This window comes from Meles meles, chromosome 1 (genome assembly GCF_922984935.1).
Source record: "Meles meles chromosome 1, mMelMel3.1 paternal haplotype, whole genome shotgun sequence".
In the NCBI taxonomy this organism is placed as follows: domain Eukaryota; kingdom Metazoa; phylum Chordata; class Mammalia; order Carnivora; family Mustelidae; genus Meles; species Meles meles.
The window spans coordinates 112,680,460-112,705,154 of record NC_060066.1 but is presented as its reverse complement, the minus strand read 5'-3'; the positions used below and the strand labels follow the sequence as shown (position 1 = coordinate 112,705,154).

At 38.6% G+C, this 24,695-nt stretch overlaps 1 protein-coding gene across 4 annotated transcripts in view; it reads right to left on the bottom strand.

Annotated features, from left to right (window-relative positions):
* NOTCH2 (notch receptor 2) overlaps positions 1–24,695 on the bottom strand; it is a 169,941-nt gene that overhangs the window by 72,764 nt on the left and 72,482 nt on the right. For 2 of the 4 annotated variants that reach the window (XM_046005562.1, XM_046005571.1), the window contains exons 3-5: positions 21,487–21,746; positions 17,575–17,910; positions 6,868–6,990 (exon numbers count right to left, since the gene is read on the bottom strand). In XM_046005562.1, the coding sequence (XP_045861518.1) occupies positions 6,868–6,990; positions 17,575–17,910; positions 21,487–21,746 (719 nt within the window). Of the gene's footprint in view, positions 1–2,721; positions 3,654–4,772; positions 4,793–6,867; positions 6,991–17,574; positions 17,911–21,486; positions 21,747–24,695 lie in introns of those variants that run through there. The other 2 variants (XM_046005580.1, XM_046005589.1) reach the window with 2 other exon arrangements.

The following is a 24,695-nucleotide window of genomic DNA, read 5'->3' as shown; positions in this document are numbered from 1 at the left end:
TACTTACCTGCATTTCTCTCTCTTTTAGCTGTACAAAATCTTGCATAAGTGATCTATAACCACTCCTGTTCCTCCTTCCTCAACACCCACTTTTTTCCTAATTTAACCCTTTGCAATTTGGCATTCTTCTCTCCTTAATATTGAAACTACGTATTAGAGGATTCCCATGACCTCAAAAATTTTGATTAACTCTTTATAGTTACCATTCTTATTTTAGTCTCTTCTTTGTCATTCACTCAATAACTACTATTTGTTAAAATTGGTCCCAAGAATGCCAAAATAAATAACACCACCCCCATTCTCCAGAGGCTGAAAGCCTCCTCAGGTGAGGTAAGCATATAAACCAGGAACAGTGGTAAAATACCACAGATTGTACCAGAGAGGCATGCAGAGTTGAGGCAAGGGCACAGTCTTAAAATGCAGCCCCTGGCTCAGGGATGCTGTCATGGCAGAGCTTTCCAACTCACAGACATCCCTTTCTCTCACCTTCCTTCTTTGGGTTCCTTTCTTCCTCCATTTTCTGAAGTGTGGACATTACTCACAATTTAGGTCCAAACTCTCTGTTTCTCTCACACCACGCACTTTCCCTTACAGACAGATACATTCTGAGAGCAACCAAAAAGAGACTCAAAATCTGAGTCTAGAGCCCTTACCTCTAATCTGACCTTCTGGGTGTTAACGTGCTTTTCTCTTGGAAAACTCACCTCAAACTCACCAGGATATTTAGCCCATTTCTCTATCTCTGTCAATAGAACCTACATTCTCTTATTACACAGATTCAAAACAGAAGTTAACTCTGCTCTATTTCCCCTTCATCCAACCAAGTACTTAGATGGCCCCCAATTTCTATCCAAACTCAAGTTCATTTATAGTTTCTACCTCCTATATGGTTACGTGTAGACTTTCTTCTTTCTTCCTAGTGAATCTGACAATCCTTAAAAGAATTGATTTATTCCTTCTTTGTGTCTCTTACAGCATCCAGCATAGTATACTGGATATAACAGTGAGTTATTCAATAAATATGTTATTGAAGCTACCTTACAACAATTCTGCAGGGGCTTGAAAAGCTATGGAATGAAACTAGATCTTGCCTGGAATGTAGCCAAAGTCAGACATTGAGTCATGGACCACAAGAGCACAAAAGATCCCTCAGTCTCACCTCCTATATTTTGTGGGGGGCTATCCTAACCACTCACCCCTGTTCACACCAACATGACCACCCATCAACTCTGGGACCTTTAGGATGAGGGTACTTCAGGTTAGCATTCTGGCAGTCTGCCCAACTGATAGCAAACTGAAATTGGGTGAAGCAAAATTCCAGAAAACAGACTTTTATCAAGTCCTCACAATCGAGTTCACAGCAGAGAAACTGAAATGGGAGATATATTTTCACATTCCTCCATGCAGAATACAAATGAGAATAGTTTTGCAGCCCCAGATATAAATAGTTTCCACTCTCAACCAAAAGCCTACATTCCTATAGTATTTAAAAAACAGAAAAGTGGTTGTAACAAAGCCTCATCCTAGGGAACAGCTTGTCACTAGATGAGGCATCTAGTTCAAAATCAAAATAGTGCCACAAAAAGACTTCGTTCCCAGACACAGCAGCTAGTGCACCACCTCTGGCAGTATGTACTTGCTGATTCATGCCAAAAAATTTTTACTGAAATTGGAGCAACCGACAGTCAAGGGAATCTTAACCAACTCTTTGGGCTCATCAGTTATAAAAAGGAGAGCTGAGAGAAAATGTGGTTGGTTTTATTAGACTCATGTCCACCTAACTTCCATTGTTCACTTCTGCTTAGCGTCCCAAAGCACTATTCCAAGCCCAAGCTAAAATTACATTTCTGGGTTAATAACAAGCACAGGAAAATAAATCACGTCTGCCCTAGGAGTGAACCCAAACCAAAAGCTGCCAGAGAGGAATTTGTGAGTTGAGTTTAGAGGCAACTTTAATTCTGAAGGAAATGAACCTTTAAAAAGAAAATTCAAAAAAAAAAAAAAAGAAAAGAAAATTCAAATAACAATCTATGTAGACAAAACATTAATCTACACTGCTTTAATTAATTTGGGAGCCTTTTATAACTTTTTTTTTCTCTTAAGTTGGTTCTCTGGTTGCCAGAGCAGAACTTCTCTCATATGATGGCTTGGGGCCTAATACAGTAATAATATAGACTTTTGTGCTCAGGCTTCATCAAATCCTTAGGTTTATTTCCATTTCCTAAAGGAACATCCAACTACTCAGACATCTCTTTAACAAAATTCCTATAAAAAAGGTAAACCATTTTTGCCCAAATCCCAATACCAGTTGATTTCTTCCACCTGGCCTTTAGCTCATCTAGAAGAGTGGTATCTTTTGAATACTGTTCTGGATGGCCATGTCAGGTGAAAAGACCAGATCAGAACACAGTCCTGTCCATAACTGATGTGGAAACCACACCAGAACAAGGGCAACATGCCTTCTTCTAGTGAGACAAACCCAAGGCCCCCCCTACACAAACAACTGCGAACCTACCCCTCTATCACCCGGGATCAGAGAGGATACTTCTACGGTAGCAGCTGTGCTAATACCTATAGAACATCTTCAGACCTAAAGTAGTTCTGTCCACTAAAAATATCATGACATAAAAAAAAAATATATATATATATATATATCATGAGATATACAGATTTCATTTAAAATTTTCTGGTAGCACTTAAAAGAAAAAGAAACTGATGGAATCAACTTTAATATCATATTTTATTTAACTCAATACATCCAAAACACTATCACTGTAGAGTCTAAACCCAAATTTAAAACATTGTTACTGAGACATTTTGCTTTTGTTTTGCATACTGAGTCTTCAAAATCAGGTATTTTACAGCTGTGGCGCATCTCAATTTGACCCGTCACACTTCAGATACTCACTGGCAAAATACGGCTAACGACTATGATATCAAACAGCATAGATCTGGAATGTTTTACATGGTAAGTGCAATTTACAGCTGTAAGTATAATTTATAATTACAATTAATGTAATTTAATTTACATGATAAATGAAAGGCTTAAGAGGTTTTTTTATTGCACCATTTATTCTCCCAATACCCCAGTAAAGTAACTAAGAGATATTAGTTCCCTGGATAGCAAATAAAGCCTTCTGAAGAAAAGGAAGCTGACTCATTTATCCCAAATCAAACCATGAAAGACTCGGAAAAAATTTCTGGTCATCTTGAAGCCCAAAACTTGCTACTAAAGACTAAATCTTCTCTGCATATGTATTTATAAAACAACATAGTGCCTATCACTAAAAACTTACAAATATAATGCTATATGTTAACTATACAGGAATTAAAACAAAAAACTTGATTAAAAAGTGGCAAATTCACAAATCTCCTTTATTTCAAACTGATACCTAGTTTCTTCAGCTATATAATCCCTTTCATTCTTTTTCAGATACCTGGCAACTTCACTTCTTCCTAGTAGACTAACTCAACCCTTCTTTTTCCATTGTGTCAAAAGCCAGACCAAACAGTTCATGCTTCAATTCTATAGCTGGGAATTGTATGGGGAAGTCTGAATAAAGTTGCAAAAAGGCTTTTGAAAAAATCTCCAGACTGAATATAAAATATTCATTCAATATTGACTTCTGATTCCAAAGTAACCAGGAAAATATCTAAAATGGAAAAAAAGGTAAAAAATAAATCACCACATCCTAGAATAATAAAATTATAAGTTGAACGTTGTCTATTAAAAAGATTCAAAATTCTTAAAAAATAAAAAATAAAGGACAATCCAGAGTCAATTTGTATAGAAAAAGACCACAGATTTGAGCACAGACTTGGGGTTCAACAAAGCTAGATTCAAACCCTGACCCAACCACTTTGTGCCTAGAGTAAACTGTTTAACCCCTCTGTATATCCATCGTCATTTGTAAAAAGGATATTTAATAAACTCTACCCCAATACAATTATCACAAAGATTACACAAAATAAAACATTGTAATTAGAACAGTATTTGGTTACCAACAAACATTAGTTAACTCCCAGCCTCTAGCCCACTCATTTCTTTAATTTGTATAAAGCAAAAAATACTAATCTGAATTTATAGCTCTGATATCAGTAGAAAGAGGAATCCTATGACTCCCAATTTTTTCTCTATTCTTTTCAGAATGACGTGAGGGCTGGGATGGCAAACAGTTCAGCTGTATGCTACTGAGAACAAAGGTGTGTAGAGAGCAGTAGTAACTGGTATCACCAACAACAGTTGTCATTCTATAACTCGGTATTTCCCTCACTTCAAGCATATAATAATGCCAATATTAAAGTGGTGAGCATTATCACTGAGGAATGTACAATGCAGTAAGGGAATCCAGAGGACAATACCCAGCTCAGCCTGGAGAGAGGTCACGGAAAGTTCCCTGAAGGGGCAGCCACTTGATCTGAGCCAGGCAGGTAAAACTGATGAGGCTGCCTATAACAAGGAGAGGAACAGAAAAGGAAAATCTGTGGAAAAGGAATGCTGTGAGTGAAGACACAGGATGCAGTAGATACAGGAGAACTGCTTTTGGATTCATGAGAAGACTGGAGAAGCAAACAGGGTTGAGGCCAGGAAGGAATTCATACAGCCGAGAAAGGACCTCGGACTTGATCCTGTTAGTGATGTGGACAGTAAAAAACACTGGAAATCAAAGAATCTGCATGAGTGAAAAGAGGTGTGGTAGGAAGCCAAAGACTGAGAGTCACTTCAAATGACAGCAGATCAAAAGAAATAAATACTGCCACATTAAACTTACCCCAAAGTCTGCTATCCTTTCTAGAAAATATAAAAACACACGGAGAAAGAAACATGTTAAAAGGACTTTCCTAAAAAGAGATACTTATTAAACATTCTGGTATAAGAAATTTTGATAAAATATCATTTCACTGGGATAGCTTTCCCTAAGAATGCACCTTCCTAATAAATACCAAAGCAGGAAAGGGAGTATAGCATCAAAGAAAACTCAGCAATGAAATCACCACATCATTTAATCTTCATTGGCATCAGAACTCCTAGTACCATGTACAACATGGGGTCAAGTTCCTAATAAGCATCTTATCCTGTCTAATACCACTGTAAGGATCATTAAAAAGAGAAAAATTTAAATCCTTTCAGTTATTACTGTCAAGTAATGAACTTCACAGTAATTTTTTTGAGTTGAAAAGAAAAATGGCCTCTGAAAAAAAAATCTATCAGAGAAATGGCAAAAGCTAAAGAGAAGAGAGAATATGACAGAAAGTGCAGAGTGTTGGGAGTAAAGTCCCAGAATCAAGACACCAAGAAGAAATGCTACGGAAGTCCAATTCCAGAGAAACCCAGTGGAAAAGTATTTAAAAGGAGAGCTTGGAGATTAAAATCAGAAATGTGTGCCCTTCCAGGAAATCATGTAACCGACGCTTTAAACCCTTTATTTTCATATTCATAGTGTTCAGCTCTAAAGAGTACTCTAAATAATTAGCTCCTACAGATAAGGGAAAGCAACTTGGAGATTCTAAAGAATACCAGGTAGTAATGTCAGCAATCCAACATCAAGACTTCTTTGCTGGGCAAATCCCTCACTGGTGCTCAAGTTTCCTTCTTTTTCTTTTTTTAAAGATTTTATTTATTTACTTGAGAGCACTCGTAAGAGAGCACAAGCAGTGGAGAAAGAGAAGCAGGCTGCCCCTCAGACAGGGAGCCTGATATGGGCCTCTATCCCAGGACTCTGGGATCATGACCCAAGCCAAGGCAGCCACTTAACCAACTGAGCCACCCAGGCACTCCTTAAGTTTCTTCCTTATAACATTAACTTATTCTTGGGTTTCCACATTAAATCAAGTTCTCTCAAAAAGGCTTAGTTCTTAGTCACTTAATCAGTTCTTAATTGTTTCCACTTTCAGTTAGATAAATAGATATAAACAGAAATTAGAACCAAATGTCTGCATAAAATCACTTAACCTTCAAAAATAAGTGGAAAATCTGCCTAAGACAACAGCAGATACTTCAAGAGGTTGTAAAATTAAGCAAGAATAATGTCTGAGGCTGAAAAATTTATTCTTGCCCTATGTGCAAAAAGGAATACAAAAAAGGAAAAAAATAGAAACGTAGATTCTTTAATGATGACATTAAATATAATGTCATCAAAGGTGCCTGCCCAACCCTTTGCATAATTATAGGACATGGCAATAAGATAGATTTTTTTCCATGAATAAGCTCTGAACTCTTGTAGTGTATATAACTTATATTTTCACTTTTGGGTTGGAACAAAGAAGAGTATTTTAATAGCCTTTTCATATAATTATTATTCTTTGATACTATACTGAAACTTAATAAGTTGTAGTTTTTTTTCCAGCTTTACTGAGATATTTTTGACATATAACACTGTATAAATTTAAAGAATACATTGTGAAAAAATAAAGTATACAATGTGATGATTTGATATGTTTATAGCATGTGTAGCAAAATGATTACAATAAGATTAGTGAACACATCAATTCCTTGCATAGTACCTATTTTTTTGTAAGTGTGGTAAGAACATTTATATTTTCATAGTTAATTGTGTTCTTTTCCTCTCAAATATGTATTAAGTATTTGCTATATCCTAGGCAACATGTTGCTTTTCCCAGACCTCGGAGTCTGTCAGTAGTGCTCTTCTCTCATATCTGCCATAGCACCTTAGTGTGGTGCTGAGGTACTAAGTCATATCTGTGAAAATATTATTCTTGAAATGAGCATAGAAGAACATATGGGGTTAGCACTCTACCCAATGATGTAGCACAGAGACCCTTGTAAAAGATGTCCACTTCAATAAGAGCCTGCCTCTGGTTACCAATTCATGCCATGCTCTAACTGATTTACCACAGTGTGCATACCTGTCCACTGAGGGGGGCAGCGGCAGTTGTAAGTATTAACCCCATCCACACAAACCCCTCCATTCTGACACTTGTGGTTAGGGCAGTCATCAATATTCCGCTCACAGGTGATCCCTTCAAAACCTGGATAGAGAAGAACAAGAAAAAATAATGAATTCTCATGCTGAAGTAAGTGATCAGAACATGGTCCTCAGAACGGACCTACTTCATTATTTCAGTTCAGTAGCCAGCATATGGTCAACCCAGGACTCACCATACAAAAAAAATTGCCCAATCTTCCGTCTTCTCTTGCCTCAAGAGAAGCTAGACAAAGTGACTCATTATGCCAATGACATGCCTTCACAGTTACCTCACAAGTATTTCAAAGTGTTTTTATGAAATAAAATCCCAGTGAAGATAAATGTGTACTTAGACGACTATTCACTGATTCTTTAAAAAAAAGCAGGGGAGGGGGAAGTTAGATTTTCCCCAGCTCCATCCCAGATTAATGGGAAGAATAGATAAAAGATCACTTAATTAAATTTAAACTCATTTACTTTCTTCTTAGGATGTTTGCTTGGGAAAACTAGGTGGGGGTAGGGAACATAAGAAAAATACTGAGCAGTCTAAATATATGGGTCAAGTTTCAATCTCACTGCCTATAAGCTATTTAACACATGGTAAATTACAAACTGAATTAGCTTCCTCATCTGTAAAATGAGGCTCAATCCACCGGTCCAACCTGCCTTTCTAGGTTGTTGTAAGTGCCATATCATGAATAAAGTACATCATAAACATAAAAAGCTATCTGAAAATGGGGTGGCATTATTATTAATTAAACTTAACTTACCAACACTTCAAATTCTTCAACTTCCTCTCCACATTTACGGCATTACTTCCTTCCTCTTGATTTTTTTGTTTTTACCAACACACCAAACTTCACCCTAACTACCCAGTGTGTTTCTCTGTAATTTACATATTGAGCTTTTTCCTTTCTTTCTCCTTGGCTACCAAATCCCTTAGCTATTAAGACAGAAGACTACCAACTTTAAAACTGAATGTTCAACTGATCATTCTCCTATTTGAAATATAGTATGGCCTCCTCAAAATGTCCCTAAGGTTCTTCTCTTGCTCAAAACATTTACTGGGTCTTATACTACGCACTGGGGATTTAACCGTGAGTAAAAAAGATAGAATGTCCCTACTTTTGGGGGTAATTACAGCCTGGTGAGTGGGACAGACAGCAATCACACCTTGCTTTATTCATTCCTACCACAAGCCACTGTGATGATATTCTATTATCTGCTTTGTTACACTGCAACATGGCTGGTTTCTCTTCAAAGTGGCAGTCATGTAAATGCATATAAACTAAGTGGCAAAAAAAAAAAAATTTTTTTTTTTACTGACACCAAAGAAAATCAATTCACAGAAGATAGGGATAATTGAAAGCTTGACTAAGGAGAATTTGATTTCTCTAGGAATTCAGTATTCAGTCCATTCTAGCAGATAAATCACTAAGTAAGCTTGAGAAAGACTGAAAATTTTTATAGACTCAGGTTTTTAAAAATTTATCATATTACTCATATATCTGTTTAATTGTATGAAAATCTTACAAGTGGACTGACTCAGAAAATTCTGGTTTAAGCCCACCCATAATTAAGATGAAGTAAGGGCAAATCTACAGATCCACCAAGTAGCAGTGGCTGAACAAAAACTGAGGTCTTTGCTCCTACCCTAGCGCTCTTTATGAAAACATTCCTTAGAAAAGTTAAAGATAAAGTTTTAGAGTGTGGGAGGGAAATAGGGCTCCTGGCCCACCACTGCTGGAACCTGTGTGGTCTAGTGGTATTCTGGAACTGGTAACTTGATCTCTCTGGTGACTAAGACTAATATGGTTGACTATAGTGTCAGGGAGGTGATAAAGCCCTGGTAGCCAAACTACTAGGAATTGAAACTGTGACCCTAAATTTTTATTAGCCAATGCTACAACTAACTGAATTCACCAACCACAGACAGATTAAGAAAGCAGAAGCATTTCAGCATAACCACAACAATAAGAAATAATATGTTTTCTTTTTATGACTATTTTCAAGGTAGTTCTTCCCTGTCAAAGGCAAGTAGGTAAGAAAGCAGGTTGCTAAGAGTTAATTCATGATTAAAGCATGGCCTCGAGGGGCCTAGGTTCAACAATCAACTTTCATATGCAGTAGGTGAGTGAACAGGGGCAAGATGCTGAAACTTTCTTTCCTCTCTGGGGGAATTAACAGGGTCTACCACAAAGGATTAATATAAAGAATAAATTAGATATACAGAGCACTTAATTCAGTAAATGGTGCTGGGACAACTGAACATCTATAGGCAAAAGAATAAATTGGATCTCTTTCCCAGATCATAACACAAAAATTACTTAAAATCTAGGAGTTAAAATTATAAGACTCTCATAAGAAAACATAGTAGTGACTCTCTGTGACTTGGGCTAGGCAAAGCTTTCATAAATATGAACAAAAGCACAAGCAACTAAATAAAAATTGGAAAGTTTGGACTTCATCAAAATTAAAAATATTTGGGCTTCAAAAGATACCATCAAGAGAGTGAAAAGACAGCCCACAGGATGAGAGAAAATAATTATGAATCATTTATCTGATAAGAGACTTGTATCCAGGATAGATAAAGAACACTTACAGCAATAATAAAAATATAGTATAAATAATATAATAATAAAAAGGCAAATAACCCATTATAAAATGGGTAAAGGATCTGAATAGACATTTCTCCAAAGGTGATATACAAATGGCCATAAGCACATGAAAAGATGCTCAACATCACTAGCCATCACAGAAATGCCTATCAAAACTGCAATGAGATGTCATCTCACACCAACTCAGATGGCCATAATCAAAAAAACAGACAATAACAAGTGTTGGAGAGGATGTGGAGAAACTGGAATCTTCATATACTGCTGGTTGAAATGTAAAGGAGTGCACCCACTTTGGAACAGACTGCCAATTCCTGAAAAGGTTAAACAGCATTACCATATCACCCAGAAATTCCTCCCTTAAATATAGACCGGAGAAATGAAAATATATGTCCACACAAAAACTTGTTTAAGAATGTTCACAGAGGCATTATTCATAATCACCAAAAAAGCAGAAGCAGCCCAAAATGTCAATTAATAGTGAATGGATAAATAAAATGTGTTGAATCAATGTTTTGCACCTGAAACTAATATAACATTATATGTCAATTATACCTCAATTTTTAAAAAGTAGGGAGAAAATGTGATAAATTTACAATGGAATACTTCAAGAGCCACGAAAGGAATGAAGCACTGATACCTCCTATAACATGAATGAACTCTGAAAATATTAGGTCAAAGAAATGTTTCCATTTATATGAAATGTCCAGAACAAGTAAATCTATAGAGACAGTAAGTAGATTAGTAGCTGCCCGGTGCTGGGGAGAATTAAGGACCAACGCAATGTCACTGTTGATGGTACAGGCTTCCTTCTGCAGTGACAAAAATGTCCTAAAATTGATTGTGGTGATGGTTTACACATATCTGTGAACACACTGAAAACCACTGAATTGTACAACTTTTTTTAAGATTTTATTTATTTATTTGACAGGCAGAGATCACAAGTAGGCAGAGAGGCAGGTAGAGAGAGAGAGGGGTAAGCAGGCTCCCCACCAAGCAGAGAGCCCGATGCGGGGTTCGATCCCAGGACCCCAGGACCAGGACCTGAGCCGAAGGCAGAGGCTTAACCCACTGAGCCACCCAGGTGCCCTTGAATTGTATAATTTAAAGAGCAAATTACGTGGTATGTAAATTTTATCTCACTAAAGCTATTCTATTGGGGGGAATGCACTGAAAACAGTGCCTGATGCATAAGTGATCTATACATATTAGCTAATAACGTATATGAATAGACTCAAACAGCCCTTAAAAAGTATCTACTCTAATCCTTTTATGTTACAGATGAAGAAGTTGAGGGCCATATGGCTGACTTATCTAAGTTTACATGGCTGGTAGGCAGAAGCCAGTACAGAACCAGTTCCAAACAGTATGCTGTCTGGGACCCTGGAGTTCCCTTGTAAAAGTCTGAAAAACCAACCTAAGGTTAAAAGTTCCCATGTCTGAGAAAACTCAAGCCAAATCAGTTCTCCTCCAGAGTTAAGACAGGATTTATGCTTTAAAAATAGAGATACAGACCTCTTTTTGGAAATAGCTAGCAAATTATTGTAAGAAAGTCCACCCAAGGAGGGAAGGTGGTGGAAAGGCTTATATGAATAAGCTGCAGTGCAATGACTTCTTAAAAATGTATTTTAAGTTCTGGGGAAAGGGAGACAGACAAGTCTCCAGACCTGTGGGTGGGATGGGTGTAGCAGATATACAAAGAGGCTCACGTGACCATACTAAAAGGAGTCAACTGCTTAAAGCCAATTCACATCCTTAAAAGGCCAAAAGGAGAAAAATTAAACTTAGAAGGAACATTTTAAGACTGTGCTGTTATAAAACCATGGCCAATGTAACTGATAAATGATGACAGTGAGGGTGGGAAGCAGAAAAGAATTTTTTGAACTTGTCATCCCACACAGAGAACAGCATCTCTCAAGAAAGCATCCGTATCTTTCCACTTTCAGATGCTGGGATGTGTGAGGGTGGAAAGGCTTCTGGAGAGACAAAAAGAAGAGAGCAGAAAGAGGAAGATGAGAAGACACAACTAGGATTCTCTCATACCAGGCTAAAAATCCTTTGGAGGAACTTTAGTCCACAGGGATGAAAAAGTGAGGAAAAAACCAGGAATATCTGAAACTGGACAAAGGCAAAAAAGAGCTACAAGTCTATTTTCTCCTACAACCCCCCAAGAAGAAATATGTCACCAAAGCAAACTGGTCCCATACCTGTCCAGTTTGTTTTCTTGGCACACACCTTTCATTCTCCAAATGGGTCCAGATGAGCTCACTGACCTTCATGACTGGCCCATGTATCCCCGAGCCCCCCACCCACCCAGGCTGCTGCTCCTGGACACCTCTCTTGGTATCTCCCTAATGATCTCCACTCTTCTAAATTCATCACCAAAAAAAGTCAAAAAAATGAGTAAGGTGAATCAAAAGAACTTCAGTATATATATTTTTTAAATTATGGAATACGATAATTCTCTTTTCTATCACATTCAATTCATTCATTTGTGAAATATTCACTGGGTCTCAATTTTGTGCCATGCACTAAGTTGGATACTGGCAGGAGGAGTTAAAAGAGAGTGTCTACTAGGAAAGATGAATAAATAAACAATCAGCTTGATAAGCACTGTATTAGAGGTATACAAGTTACCAAAAGACCTTACAGAGGTCTCCAATCCCCATGGGGATTGGGAACACTGAAGGCATTTCAGTGAAATAGGTGCCTTTGACACATGATAAAGAATAAGTCCTAGGGCATCTGGGTGGCTCAGTCACTTGACTGTCCAACTCTTGATTTTTGGCTCGGGTCATGATCTCAGGGGCATGGGATGGAGCCCCATGTCAGGCTCTGCACTCAGCGTGGAGTCTGCTGGAGATTTTCTCTCTCTCTCTCCCTTTGCCTCTCCCCTACTCACGCTCTCTAAAGAAATAAAATCTTTTTTAAAAAAAGAATAATTTCTAGGGCCGCCTGGGTGGCTCAGTGGGTTAAGCCGCTGCCTTTGGCTCAGGTCATGATCCCAGGGTCCTGGGATCGAGTCCCGCATCGGGCTCTCTGCTCAGCGGGGAGCCTGCTTCTACCCTGCTCCCTCTCTCTCTCTGCCTGCCTCTCTGCCTACTTGTGATCTCTGTCTGTCAAATAAATAAATAAAATCTTTAAAAAAAAAAAAGAATAATTTCTGTATAAAAAGGCAAAGTGGGCAGGGTAAGGTGATAGAAAGCTAAGCAGATACCATGGTTGAAACCACTGAGCATAGGAGAATAGGAAAGACTTCCAGGAACATCAACTAAAACTGGAACTAAAATAATGTACCCTGAAAAGTGGTATGATCATTTCTGCATCTGCTCCAGAGAAACCTGCAAAAGTATGATTAATATCATACCCAAGAGAAACCTACATGCCCTTGCATATGAGAATGCAAGAGGGAATTACTTCTAACAGTTTTTAAGCTCAGACACAAAAGCCACAAAATGGGCTTAAGCTTTATTTTAATGACATAGGGATATCACATATACTCAGCCTGTAAAGTACAGAGGTGGTTCACAAAGAATAAACCTCTGTTGTTTGGAGAGGACAGATCAGACAGCTTTTTATGAAATTTTTAAAAAAATAATAGAGGAACACAGAAGTATAGGAGAGAAAGAAACATAAAGCACATTGAGGTTGGCCAATCAAACTGAACTCACAAGGCACAGCCAATAGATTCAAACAATCCACTGTTCTCTGATTACCCAGGCTACTTTTTAAAGTATCCATATATACAAAACCAGCCGAACTCATTTGCTCCCCATTATTTTGCCCTAATGCAAAAATACTGGGAATCAATGATCCAATAATTTATTTTCTATGTTGCTCTTATGTTAAAATTATTCTCTTCAGTGCTTCTGCTAAAGACTTATTTAATGGCAGCCCACAAAGGAGCTGGATTAACAGCTGATCGTCCAAGGAGAAGATGAAATATGGTTCCTTGGTCTGATTCTACTGCTTCCCTCTTGAATATTTTCCTTTTTTCTTCCCTCTATGGAGAAACACTTCTTTCTCTGTTACACAAGATTGGTCATTTTCTGCAGTTTTAATTCCCTCTCCATGAGTCTTACAAATACTGTATTCAAATACTAGAATCATATTACTCAACCATAAGAAGTATGAAATCTTGCCATTTGTGACAACATGGATGGACCTAGAAGGTATTATATGCTAAATGAAATAAGTCAGAAAGAGAAAGACAAATACCATATCATTTCACTTATATGTGGGATCTAAAAAACAAAACAGACTCTTAAATACAGAGAACAAACTGGTGCTTGCCAGAAAGAAGGTGGAGGTGGGAGGGTGGGCAAAAGAGGTAAGAGGGATAAAGAGAGACAAACTTCCAGTGATAAAATAAATACGTCATGGAGGTGAAAAGTACAACAGAGGGAATATAGTCTAATACTGTAATAGTGTTGTAATAGGGACAGTGACTACACTTAGTGTGGTGAGAACTGTGTAATGTATAAAACTGTCAAATCACTATGTTGTACACCTGAAACTAATATAACATTGTATGTCAACTACACTTCAACAATAAAAATTTAAAAATCAACTCACAGTAACTATTGTGTCCTTTGCAGGAAAAGAAGTATAACTTGACCATTTGAATATAGTCACTAACTTATGTGCAGTTCACTGACTTTCAGAGTTGAAAAGGACTCTGAAATTCTTACCCAGTACCGGAGTACACAAGAACTAAAGAAGAAAGCACACTAAGTCTAGGATGTAAGATACCAGGAAGAAAATGAAAAGACCAAAATTACATTCTCAATACTATGATATTATACTAAACTCACTTGGTCGATAAATATTTGTGTGCCTATTATGAACTTGGCACTGTTTTGGGGTGCTTGGGATACATCACAAACAAAAACAAAAATTCAAAAAACAAAGATTCTGGCTTCCACTCCGAAGAGGGGAAGAGGCGGCAGAATTTGGAAAAGACAGACAATAAACAATAGACATAATGAAGTAAATTATATAGTGCAAATTATATACTAAGCAGATGATAAGTGTTACAGAAAAAGAAAAGAAAAATTCGACCAGGGCCAATAATTAAGGGAGAAGGGAGCTGGTTACTGTTTGAAATAGGGTGATTAGGGTAGGCCTCAATTAAAAGTGCAACGACTTGAAATGTGGCAGGAAGTACTCTTGGGAGTTGCTTAATAACCTAACAAGCGTTTTTTCCCTCCTGCTGACTTGGTTTCTCCATTTTTAGAACTGAAACAATGATTCCCTTCAAATAAGGGTGTTATTTACATTGAGATAGTGTTTTTTATTTTAAGTAACATTTTAGTCTCTTGAATAGTGCAGAGCACAATGGAAGGAGGGGCAAGGAGAATGGTATTGCATTACAAAAAGGACTTTCTCAGAAAAAATCATCTCCAGGCACTATTTCCTTATATGGAAATAAAGTTAATACTTTCCAAACTCCACCTGGGACATAAAAACAATGAGCATAAAATCTTGCAAACTGTATAAATACATCCTGCATCGTCTATTGTTTTGAATTCTTTTTAAATTTCTTTTTATACATTGTCTAGGCTGATGTCATCTGTTTGAGATCATGAAACCCCAAAAGGAAAGAACTAGTCTACTTAACTATCCTGAAATGTCTGTATGATGCCATACATAGGCTGATATGTAACAAAGAGTATTTGATCATAATTAAAAGTATCTCCTACTTTTTTTTTAATCCAAACATCTTAAAGCGTTTAACAAGAAAGTGTCACACATTTTCAAAGCACCTTCAGAGACAGACAAACAGTGCAGTGTGATGCAGTAAGACATAGAGGCTTTAGAAATAGCCTTTCTGGTTTTCAGACCTCAGCCTAACCACATGTTAGCTGTGCAACTTTGGGTAAACCTCTTAACATCTCCAAACCTGAGCTATTTCACCTAGGAAAACTAGAAAAATAATACCTATCCCCAAGGTGTTCGTATAATTGAGCTAAAGGATGCAGAAGTACCTGGCACAGTGCCTAACTCATAAAAGGCATTGAATGGATGTTAGTTTTCTCTTTGCCAAATCTTCTCTCCGCCCCTGCATCCCCATCCCGAACCCCAACACACACACACACACACACACACTTCATCAGTGAGTAAACAAATGTCTTGCTTTCAATTACAAGCAGAGCGTAAGAGACAGCCAAGATCTCCTTATTCCATCCCACAAGCCCTGGCAGCCTCTCAGCTGTGGAATCCCTGGTTATTTCCTTTCTCAAGGAGGAGATACTATTCTGGTTTGACAGATCCTTTCCTGGACACACTCTAAGAATTCCCTAAGGTTCTTATCATGGCTAATGGATAACAATGCAGAGACTATGGGAGTGAACAATCACTCTCTCTTAGCTAAAAACTTCCTTTATTGACTTCTCTGACTTCCCGTCAGTATTTCTCTGCCAAATCAACCTCTTATTCAAGGCGACTATTAAAAAAATTTTCTTGCAACTGAAAAAACACATTTAGCTTTCAACAATAAATCATGCTAACCTCAATTATCAGCCACTTAGACTATTAGATCATTAGAGTACCAGAATATATGTAAAATTAAATTGTTTGTATTTCTGGCTCCTTCTTTAACCTTTAGAATATGGCCAACAAATTTGGGAGTGAAGAAAGATACCTTTTAGTTATTTCTTCTACAAGATAATGTGGATGACAGTAATATTTTGTCAATAAAATTTATTTAGTGTCTAGAATGATTTATTACCTACTCTTCATTGAAAGAGACACTGAAAGCAATATAATTAATAGCTTGTTTTTGTGGCTTACAGTTAAATGGTAAAAAGTTTTTTATTATGTGGCAGCATCTTGTATCACTCCTTTCTAAGCACATAGCACAGTGCCCAGAAAACAAGTGGCAGTCAATAAATTTTTACTGGATGAAATGAATTAATTACCATTTGGTTTTATACCAAGGACCAACATAGGACCTTTAATCCCCAAAAGATAAAACACACAATCCAATCATTATATGTGAACCACATCCACAAGACCAGAATCTAAGATCCCCATTTTGAAGAGTAGCTAGAACAACTTCTTTTTGAGGCAATTCTGCTTACTTAGCACTTTATTCCCCCCTACAGTTTTCCTTCTTTTTTCAGGCTAAGGATATTTGTATAAAAACAGAATCTTTGTTGCTTAGTAATTCATCTGCTCCAGCTGCCTGTGTTCTGTTCCCAATCAAAATTCTTGGTTTTCAGCCTCCTCCTCATTTTTTACAAGGGGTTAGAGAATTGGCCAGGTTTGCTCCTTTCTCCATCTCTACGGAACCCTGGGACCCAAGTTCCCATACGTTGCTCTTCTCTTGGCTTCTGTTTTGTAATTATGTCTGGTTGTGCCATACCGTATCTATCAGCACGCATCAAAAAGTGCCCACCGAAAAAGAAAAAAAGAAAAAAAAAAATAGTGCCCACTGAGTAACACAGCACTACCCCTGTTCCAAAATTCTCTAGCTTCAAGTCAGAGCAAGGTTACCCAAAGTCTCAGAGGGTACATGGAGAGGGCCAGGAGCCCAGGGAACATTACAAAAGGTAGACGGGTACATTTAGGTAGGTAGGAAAATAATCTATTATTCCTTCAGAGGTGAAAGCATAAAGGAAAGTTGATCACCTAGTATTACTGTCAATTCAGTGTAAAGCACTTTACTAATCACACATATTTTTCAACATCTAATTTTCATTGTGTTCCCTTCCATTCCATAAACCTATCTATCTTTCTCAGAACTGTTTCTCTTATTTCTTGCTGTTCTTCCAAAAAGGACAATAAACAATTTCCTAGCCACTCATCATCATAAACTCTGACATGTTAAATTACCCCCTACTCAGTTTATGGACTCTATTAGCCCATAAAACTCTTCCCTCACCAGCAACCCACCCCACAGAAAATTCTTACTTCCCCTTTTCCCTGCTGCAAAGAATATTTCCTGAAGGAGCAACTGAGCCACACCCACCACCCTCCTCCTGCATTGAGGGTGTATCCCCCAACCCCAGGACACTAGGGACTCTTCTTACCTGGAAGGCAGTTGCATTCAAACGTGAAGTCACCTGTCTGCCGGCAGGTGCCACCATTGACACAGGGGGAGGGTGCACAGGGCACGTAGGGGCTGTCACAGTGCTGGCCTGTGAAGCCCTGGGGGCATTGGCACTGATAGGAACCCGGTAGGTTGAGGCAGGTGCCGCCATGCTGGCACTGTCCTGGAATGTCACACTCATTGACATCAGTCTCACACTTGTGTCCTGTGAAGCCTGTGAGGCATTTGCAGGAGAACTGGTTGGCCACAGTGGTACAGGTACTTCCATTTGCACAGGGATGAGATAGGCAGGCATCAGTCCACTGGCACAGCTTACCTAAGGAAGGAGAGAAGAACTCAGTGCTGCCCAATGAAGTGGGAGCCAGCCCCATCCTCGACAACCCACATCTCCCACCCAACTAATATTACTTACTGTGTGGAGCATCCCTAAGCTCTTTGAACTTCACAGGAAGCCCAAATCAGAGCCTCCTCAAGATCATCTGATATAAGCACTCCCTAGGGCCCTCAGCCAAATACAAAGACCCAGTGGAGCACACAGAGGGGACTGTAGGCTTGTTATATAAAACCCATCCTTGGAGAATTCCATCTGTCCCCTTGGGGACAAAGAAGGGTCTGGATCTACCTACTGTCTCATACCTCGTCTCTGCAAAAGCTGCTCCTCTGTTTGGAATGCCATCTTCCTTTTTGTTTACCTAGTGAACTCCTACTCGACAATTCTATTCATAAGTTACCTTATCGCCCTTCTCAGCTCCCTAAATCACTCTCTGTCTCACACACACATCCGCACATATGTAGGCAGACCCCAAATTTTGTTTCCATTTATTATATCGCCCACCACACAGGCAGGGGCTGGATCCCTGTAGTAGACTCTCAAAGCATGTCTTTTGAGTGAATAAAATACACTGATCTTTTCCACATATATAGTTACTAAACAGACCTCTTATATGACAAAAACAAGTCAATGCTATTTCTATTTCCTTTAAATACAATCCACACACATATTCTGGGGAACATTTTATTAATTGTGATCTTGCTATAAATATTGCTTAATGTGTTTGATGAAGATGAAGAATCTCTAGCTACTTATCTATGAAAACTAGAAGCTGTCATGAGAATAAAGGTCTAGAAAAGTAAGTCTTGCGGACTCTCAGGCAGGAAAATACAAGAGGAAGTCAGAAGACTCTGATGTGTTGGATCCTATGGCATGTCTTTGAGGTAGAAAGAGAAAAAAAATTCCCACGCTATTAGTAAATCTGGTATTCATATGGATTTTTGTTTTCATCAGCTTAAGCTTTTTGTTTTTAGCTAGAGATTATGAGAACTTCCTGAACTTGTTAGTATTTCAACTGGCTGTCTAGGTAAACACCCAAATATATGAAGCTCATAGAAAAACAAATGAAAGCCATGACAGCTTTTCTAAAAGAAAGGAGGTGACACATGAGCACACAGACATGCTCTCTATCAAGGAATGTCACATCAAAGGCAAAAGGTACAATAAAAATTTGGGCACAGCAGGGGCACCTGGGTGGCTCAGTCAGTTAAGCATCTGCCTGCGGCTCAGGTCATGATCCCAGGGTTCTGGGATGCAGCCTCACATCAGACTCCCTGCTCAGTGGAGAGTCTGCTCTAGCCTCTGCCCCTCCCCCCACTTGTGTATATTCTCTCTCTCAAATAAATAAATAAAATCTTAAAAAAAAAAAAAAACTGGGCACAGCATATGTATCTTAGGATGCTAAGCAGAGAGAAAAAGAAGGAACTAAAATTCTTCTTCCAATTTTTTCTTCACTCCTCTGAGAGGAACTTACCTACAGTGGAGAAGAGATAAAAATGGTTCCTTCTGAAAACCGTGTGTACAGAATATTTGCCTACAACTGAAACAGAAAGGTCTTGAACCTTTGCTACATATAGGCACTAACTTCCCAACTCTGTTTCTTCAGCTATGATTGAAGCTAAGAAGGTCTGACTAGGTGGAATCTAAGGGCTACCACAAAACCAAAAGGGTAAACTTAACTGTTGTATTCCCAAAGACAGACAAAAGTGACAGATGTATGAAAATAATCAGAGCCCTGCAGAACACCAAGAAGAGATCCTTTTAATGGCAAAGGAAGAAGGTTTAATATGGGGATCATTTCAGAGTAACATTTTAATTATTAAGAAGACATTACTGCCATTTCCACTAGTCAGGATTAAAATGGTTTAAATGGCTAGGCCTTCCCTTCTGTTGGGGAGCAAAACAATTCAAAACTAACAATGAGGAAAAAACTATTCTTTTAACCACCAAATCTCTTTAATGAATCACAACAACAATTCTGTCATAGTCATGATGAAGATAATGGGCCATTCTAACTATCCTCTACCTCTACCAACACCTTTTAATGAAAAATCTGTAAAACAAGTATTCTAAACTAACCAATCCAGTTTAGTTTACTGAGTATGTTTTTAATTTTTGCTTATCATATTTATAGAAATGTTGGTGTAGCAGGGGACAAAATAGTGAATGGTTCTGTTTTCCTCACCTAACTTAATAAATATCTATGGTTCATTTTGAATAAAGCTCAAACCCACCTCTGAAGAACTCATAATCTAGTCAGATGAGAGACATATAAAAAGTATTACAATGAAATGTGACATATAAGATAATAGAACATAAAGACTACCTGCCTAAAGGAATCACAAAAAAGTCACTAAAACAGAATTTTAAATAACATTGGGCAATCACCAATTATAGAAAAGGACATTCCAGGCAAAGGGGTATGCAATAGCATGGCAGCAACAGGAAGTATGACATTTTCAGGAAATGATGAGAATGTTGTTGGTGTGACTAGAGCTAGATGCTTGTGGGAAGTGAGGCTATAAAAAGATGTAAGGCTGAGACCATGAAGGGCAATGAAACCATGTAAAAGAGTTTGCAGTTGACTCTGCAGATGATAAAAATTATTGGGCATTTAAGTAGGTGCGTTTATGAGAAGACCGGCTTTTATGATCAAAGATGAGGCAATGGGACAGGTGAGCAAGACAGGGAGAAAGTAAAGGCAAGGAAACCAGTTAGGGAACAATTGCAAGAACCCAGATGGGGCTGAGCTGTCACCAACATGGACAAGATGGACCTCAACTGCAGAGCAGGAGAGGAAAGAGAGAAGAGTAGACAGGTGAGAGGTGCTTCAGGGACTAGATTAGGGGCCAGTGTCTAAGGGTAAGGGAGAGGAGGGGTCTAGTTTGAAATACTTGGACTATACGTCACCACCACCCATTTATATCAACATGCTGAGTGTGAGGCACTGTTGCCAAGTTTCTAAGGATAATATGCAGCAGATAGTTAGAAATATGAGCCTGAATGTCAGGGTAGGGGTGGAGTGAAAAGGATGACTATAAGAGTCACCAGCAACTGATGAAGATAATGACAGCTGAACCCACTGGAGACAGTGAGCTGGGGGAGTTATGACATGGCTCAAAAGTGGGCTCAAACTAGAGTTCCAGGGAATGCAAAAATTTAACGGATGAGGACAAGGCAACGCGGAAACAAAAGGAATAGTCAGAGTACAGAAAACCGGAAAAACCAGTGCTCTGAATGTCTAGGGAGAGATTTCAAGAAGCAAGTAATCAATAGCACAGACAGCTTTTCTTCTAGTGACAGTGAAGTAAAGTTCTGATCCCCAATCCTGACACACATAATTTAGGAAGTCAAATACTTCTGCCTTTCTCTTTCTCTCCTCTTAGAACTCTCAAAAGGAAGTTAAAGATAGTTGTCTTGAACACTGTAGTTCCTTATCATGATGTTAAACGCATACCAGAGTTAGAGGATCCTTAAGAGCAGCATGTCAAGATCTAACAGATGCTAAAGAAGAGTATCTGCTGAGAGTAGAAAAATGTGGCCCTGAGTCACATTTGTTACCTGTAAAACCAACTTGGCAGGTGCACTCATAGTCATCCCGGCTACGCACGTGGCAGGTGCCTCCATTCAGGCAAGGGTGAGAAACAAAGCAGGGGTGTGTGGTCGAGTACTGGCAATCATCGCCTGTGAACCCCAAGGCACATCGACACGTGGCTTTCCCCAACATGGCCTGGGCCACACATGTCCCACCATTCTGGCAGCGATTCTTCTCACAGGGGTCTCGATGTTGACAATATTCTCCCAAGAAACCCTCCGGACATCTGTATGGAAAAGAGAGGAGTCCGTGAAAACATATGACTTCTTTTAAGTCCAAAAACTTACAAGATAATGCAGTGCATTCAAGAAAACACTAGATTGTAAATTGAGAGACCTAAAGGTACAACCTATAAAACTGCCTTGGTCCAATTAAAACCACATTGAGATATCACCTTTCACCAGTTAGAATGGCCAAAATTAGCAAGACAGGAAACAACGTGTGTTGGAGAGGTTGTGGAGAAAGGGGAACCCTCTTACACTGTTGGTGGGAATGCAAGTTGGTGCAGCCACTCTGGAGAACAGTGTGGAGATTCCTCAAGAAATTAAAAATAGAGCTTCCCTATGACCCTGCAATTGCACTGCTGGGTATTTACCCCAAAGATACAGATGTAGTGAAAAGAAGAGCCATCTGTACCCCAATGTTTAAAGCAGCAATGGCCACGGTCGCCAAACTGGAAAGAACCAAGATGCCCTTCAACAGACGAATGGGTAAGGAAGATGTAGTCCATATACACGATGGAGTATTATGCCTCCATCAGAAAGGATGAATACCCAACTTTTGTAGCAACATGGATGGGACTGGAAGAGATTATGCTGAGCAAAATAAGTCAAGCAGAGAGAGTCAAGTATCATATGGTTTCACTTATTTGCGGAGCATAAAAAAGAACATGGAGGACGTGGGGAGATGGAGAGGAGAAGGGAGTTGAGGGAAAGTGGAAGGGGAGATGAACCATGAGAGACTATGGACTCTGAAAAACAACCTGAGGGTTTTGAAGGGGCAGGGGGTGGGAAGTTGGGGAACCAGGTGGAGGGTAATAGAGAGGGCACGTATTGCATGGAGCACTGGGTGTGGTGCAAAAACAATGAGTACTATTACGCTGAAAATAAACAAAAAAAAAAATATTACCTTCAAAAAACTGCCTTGGTCGAGAGGTGCTTAGAGAACTTAACACTCGTGTGTCCTTTGGAGTCTTGGTAGGTGACAGAATACTAGGGGGGTGACCCAGCATGGTCTGCCATGGCCAGTCAGCACAATCCTTATCAAAGACAAAATGCAACCACAGCTTTGCTTGTGTAGGTAGGATGTAACAGCACTTGTTTGTGCTGTGTTGTTGGTTTAAACTCATTACCGTTCTCATTTTGACTAAGCCATTTGATAAGATTAGGACATTCGCATGAAAGTGCATGGATCCACCCCCTTATCCTCTCCAATTTGGAACAGATAAAATATCTGGTGCTTTCTCTCAATGAGGTACTGAGGAATAAGTCCTTTTCTTGTTCCTATTAAGACATCAACTGGCCTACATCTAGATTTCTGGGATATGTTCAGGGGTTACATTTCTCTGTGATGGAGAAAGAAAAAAGGAGGTATAGGAAAGGGGAAGGGTGGAATGGGGCTTTTTCAAAAGCTTGTATCTGTTAAAATATAAATAGCAGGCAGTTTTAACCAAATAAAAAAGCATAAAATATAATGATAATAACACAAAAATACCTAAGGTATCATATAAATGCCAAAGTGAAGAAGAGTAAACAATTCAAGAATAACATTCTATAACATTCTCCATATGGTGTGTTGAGGAATCTTTTTTTATTTTAAACATTTTATTTATTTATTTGACAGAGAGAGACACAGCGAGAGAGGACAACACAAGCAGGAGGAGTGGGAGAGGAAGAGGCAGGCTTCCCCCCTGAGCAAGGAGCCTGATATGGGGCTCGATCCCGGGACCATGACCCCAGCCGAAGGCAGAGGCCCAACCCATTGAGCCACCCAGGCGCCCCAGTTCTCTCACATTTTAAATAGTTAATAAAGCTACATACATTGTTATAAGAACTGGACAAAATCAAGTATGTGAAGAGCCTTATGTTAAAAAGTTTTGCAAATGAAAAATGGTTTTTCTCTTTTTGCACTTATCGAGAAAAATATGATGCTTTATTCAAATCACAGCTTGATCTGATAATAGGTTATTTTCTGATTTTTTTAAAGTAGAAGAACTGCCAATGTAGCATAGCTAAAATTATCCCTGAGCTATATTACTAAATTACTATAGCTATATAGTAATAGCTATATTACTAAAAGCATTTGTAACTTATTTAAGAGGTCTGTTATGGATAATGCTAAAAAAAAAATGCAACACAATTCTCATTCACAGTGGCAATCCTATGGGCGTTAAGCCTGGCTGACCAACTCTTGATTCACCCATACGGAAATTATTCACCTATAAATAGGCAAACTTTTAAACCTGGGTGGGCTTTTCCCAGCTTTGCTCCTGGACTATTACACCACCAAGATCTCCCCAACACCATCATGTGGCATCTGCTCAGAGAATGCAAATTCACTTAAATATTAGTATCATGAACATGTAAAGAAAACATAAGGTTCCCAGGAAAACAAAAATGAAACAATATGAAAATTTCTGGAGCCAAAGAATATTCTTGAATTATGTGTCACTAGGGTTTAATCTGCATTGTTGCTCCCTACCAAGTATGGGAAAATAAGTTTCAACTACGGTATGTTTAAGAAACCAGTAAAAGCAGTGGTGGGCAAATACAGCTTGTAGACCTACTATGGCCCACTGCCTATTTTTGTATGTCCCATGAGCTAAGAATAGTTACTGCATTTTTGAATGGTTAGAAAAATGTCCAAAGAAAGAAAATATTTCGTGACATTTGAAAATTATGTAAAATTCAAATTTCAGTGTCATAAATAGTCATATTGGAACACAGCCATACTCATTCATTTATGGATTGTCTATGGCTACTCATGCATTATAATAATTTGGTTAAGTAGTTGTGATGAGACCATTTAGCCTGCAAAAATATTTACTATTTGGTGCTTTATAGAAGTTTGCTGGATGACTGGGTGGCTCAGTTGGTTAAACATCTGCCTTTGGCTCAGGTCACTATCCCAGGGTCCTGGGATCAAGCCCCACACTGGGCTCCCTGCTCAGTGGAAA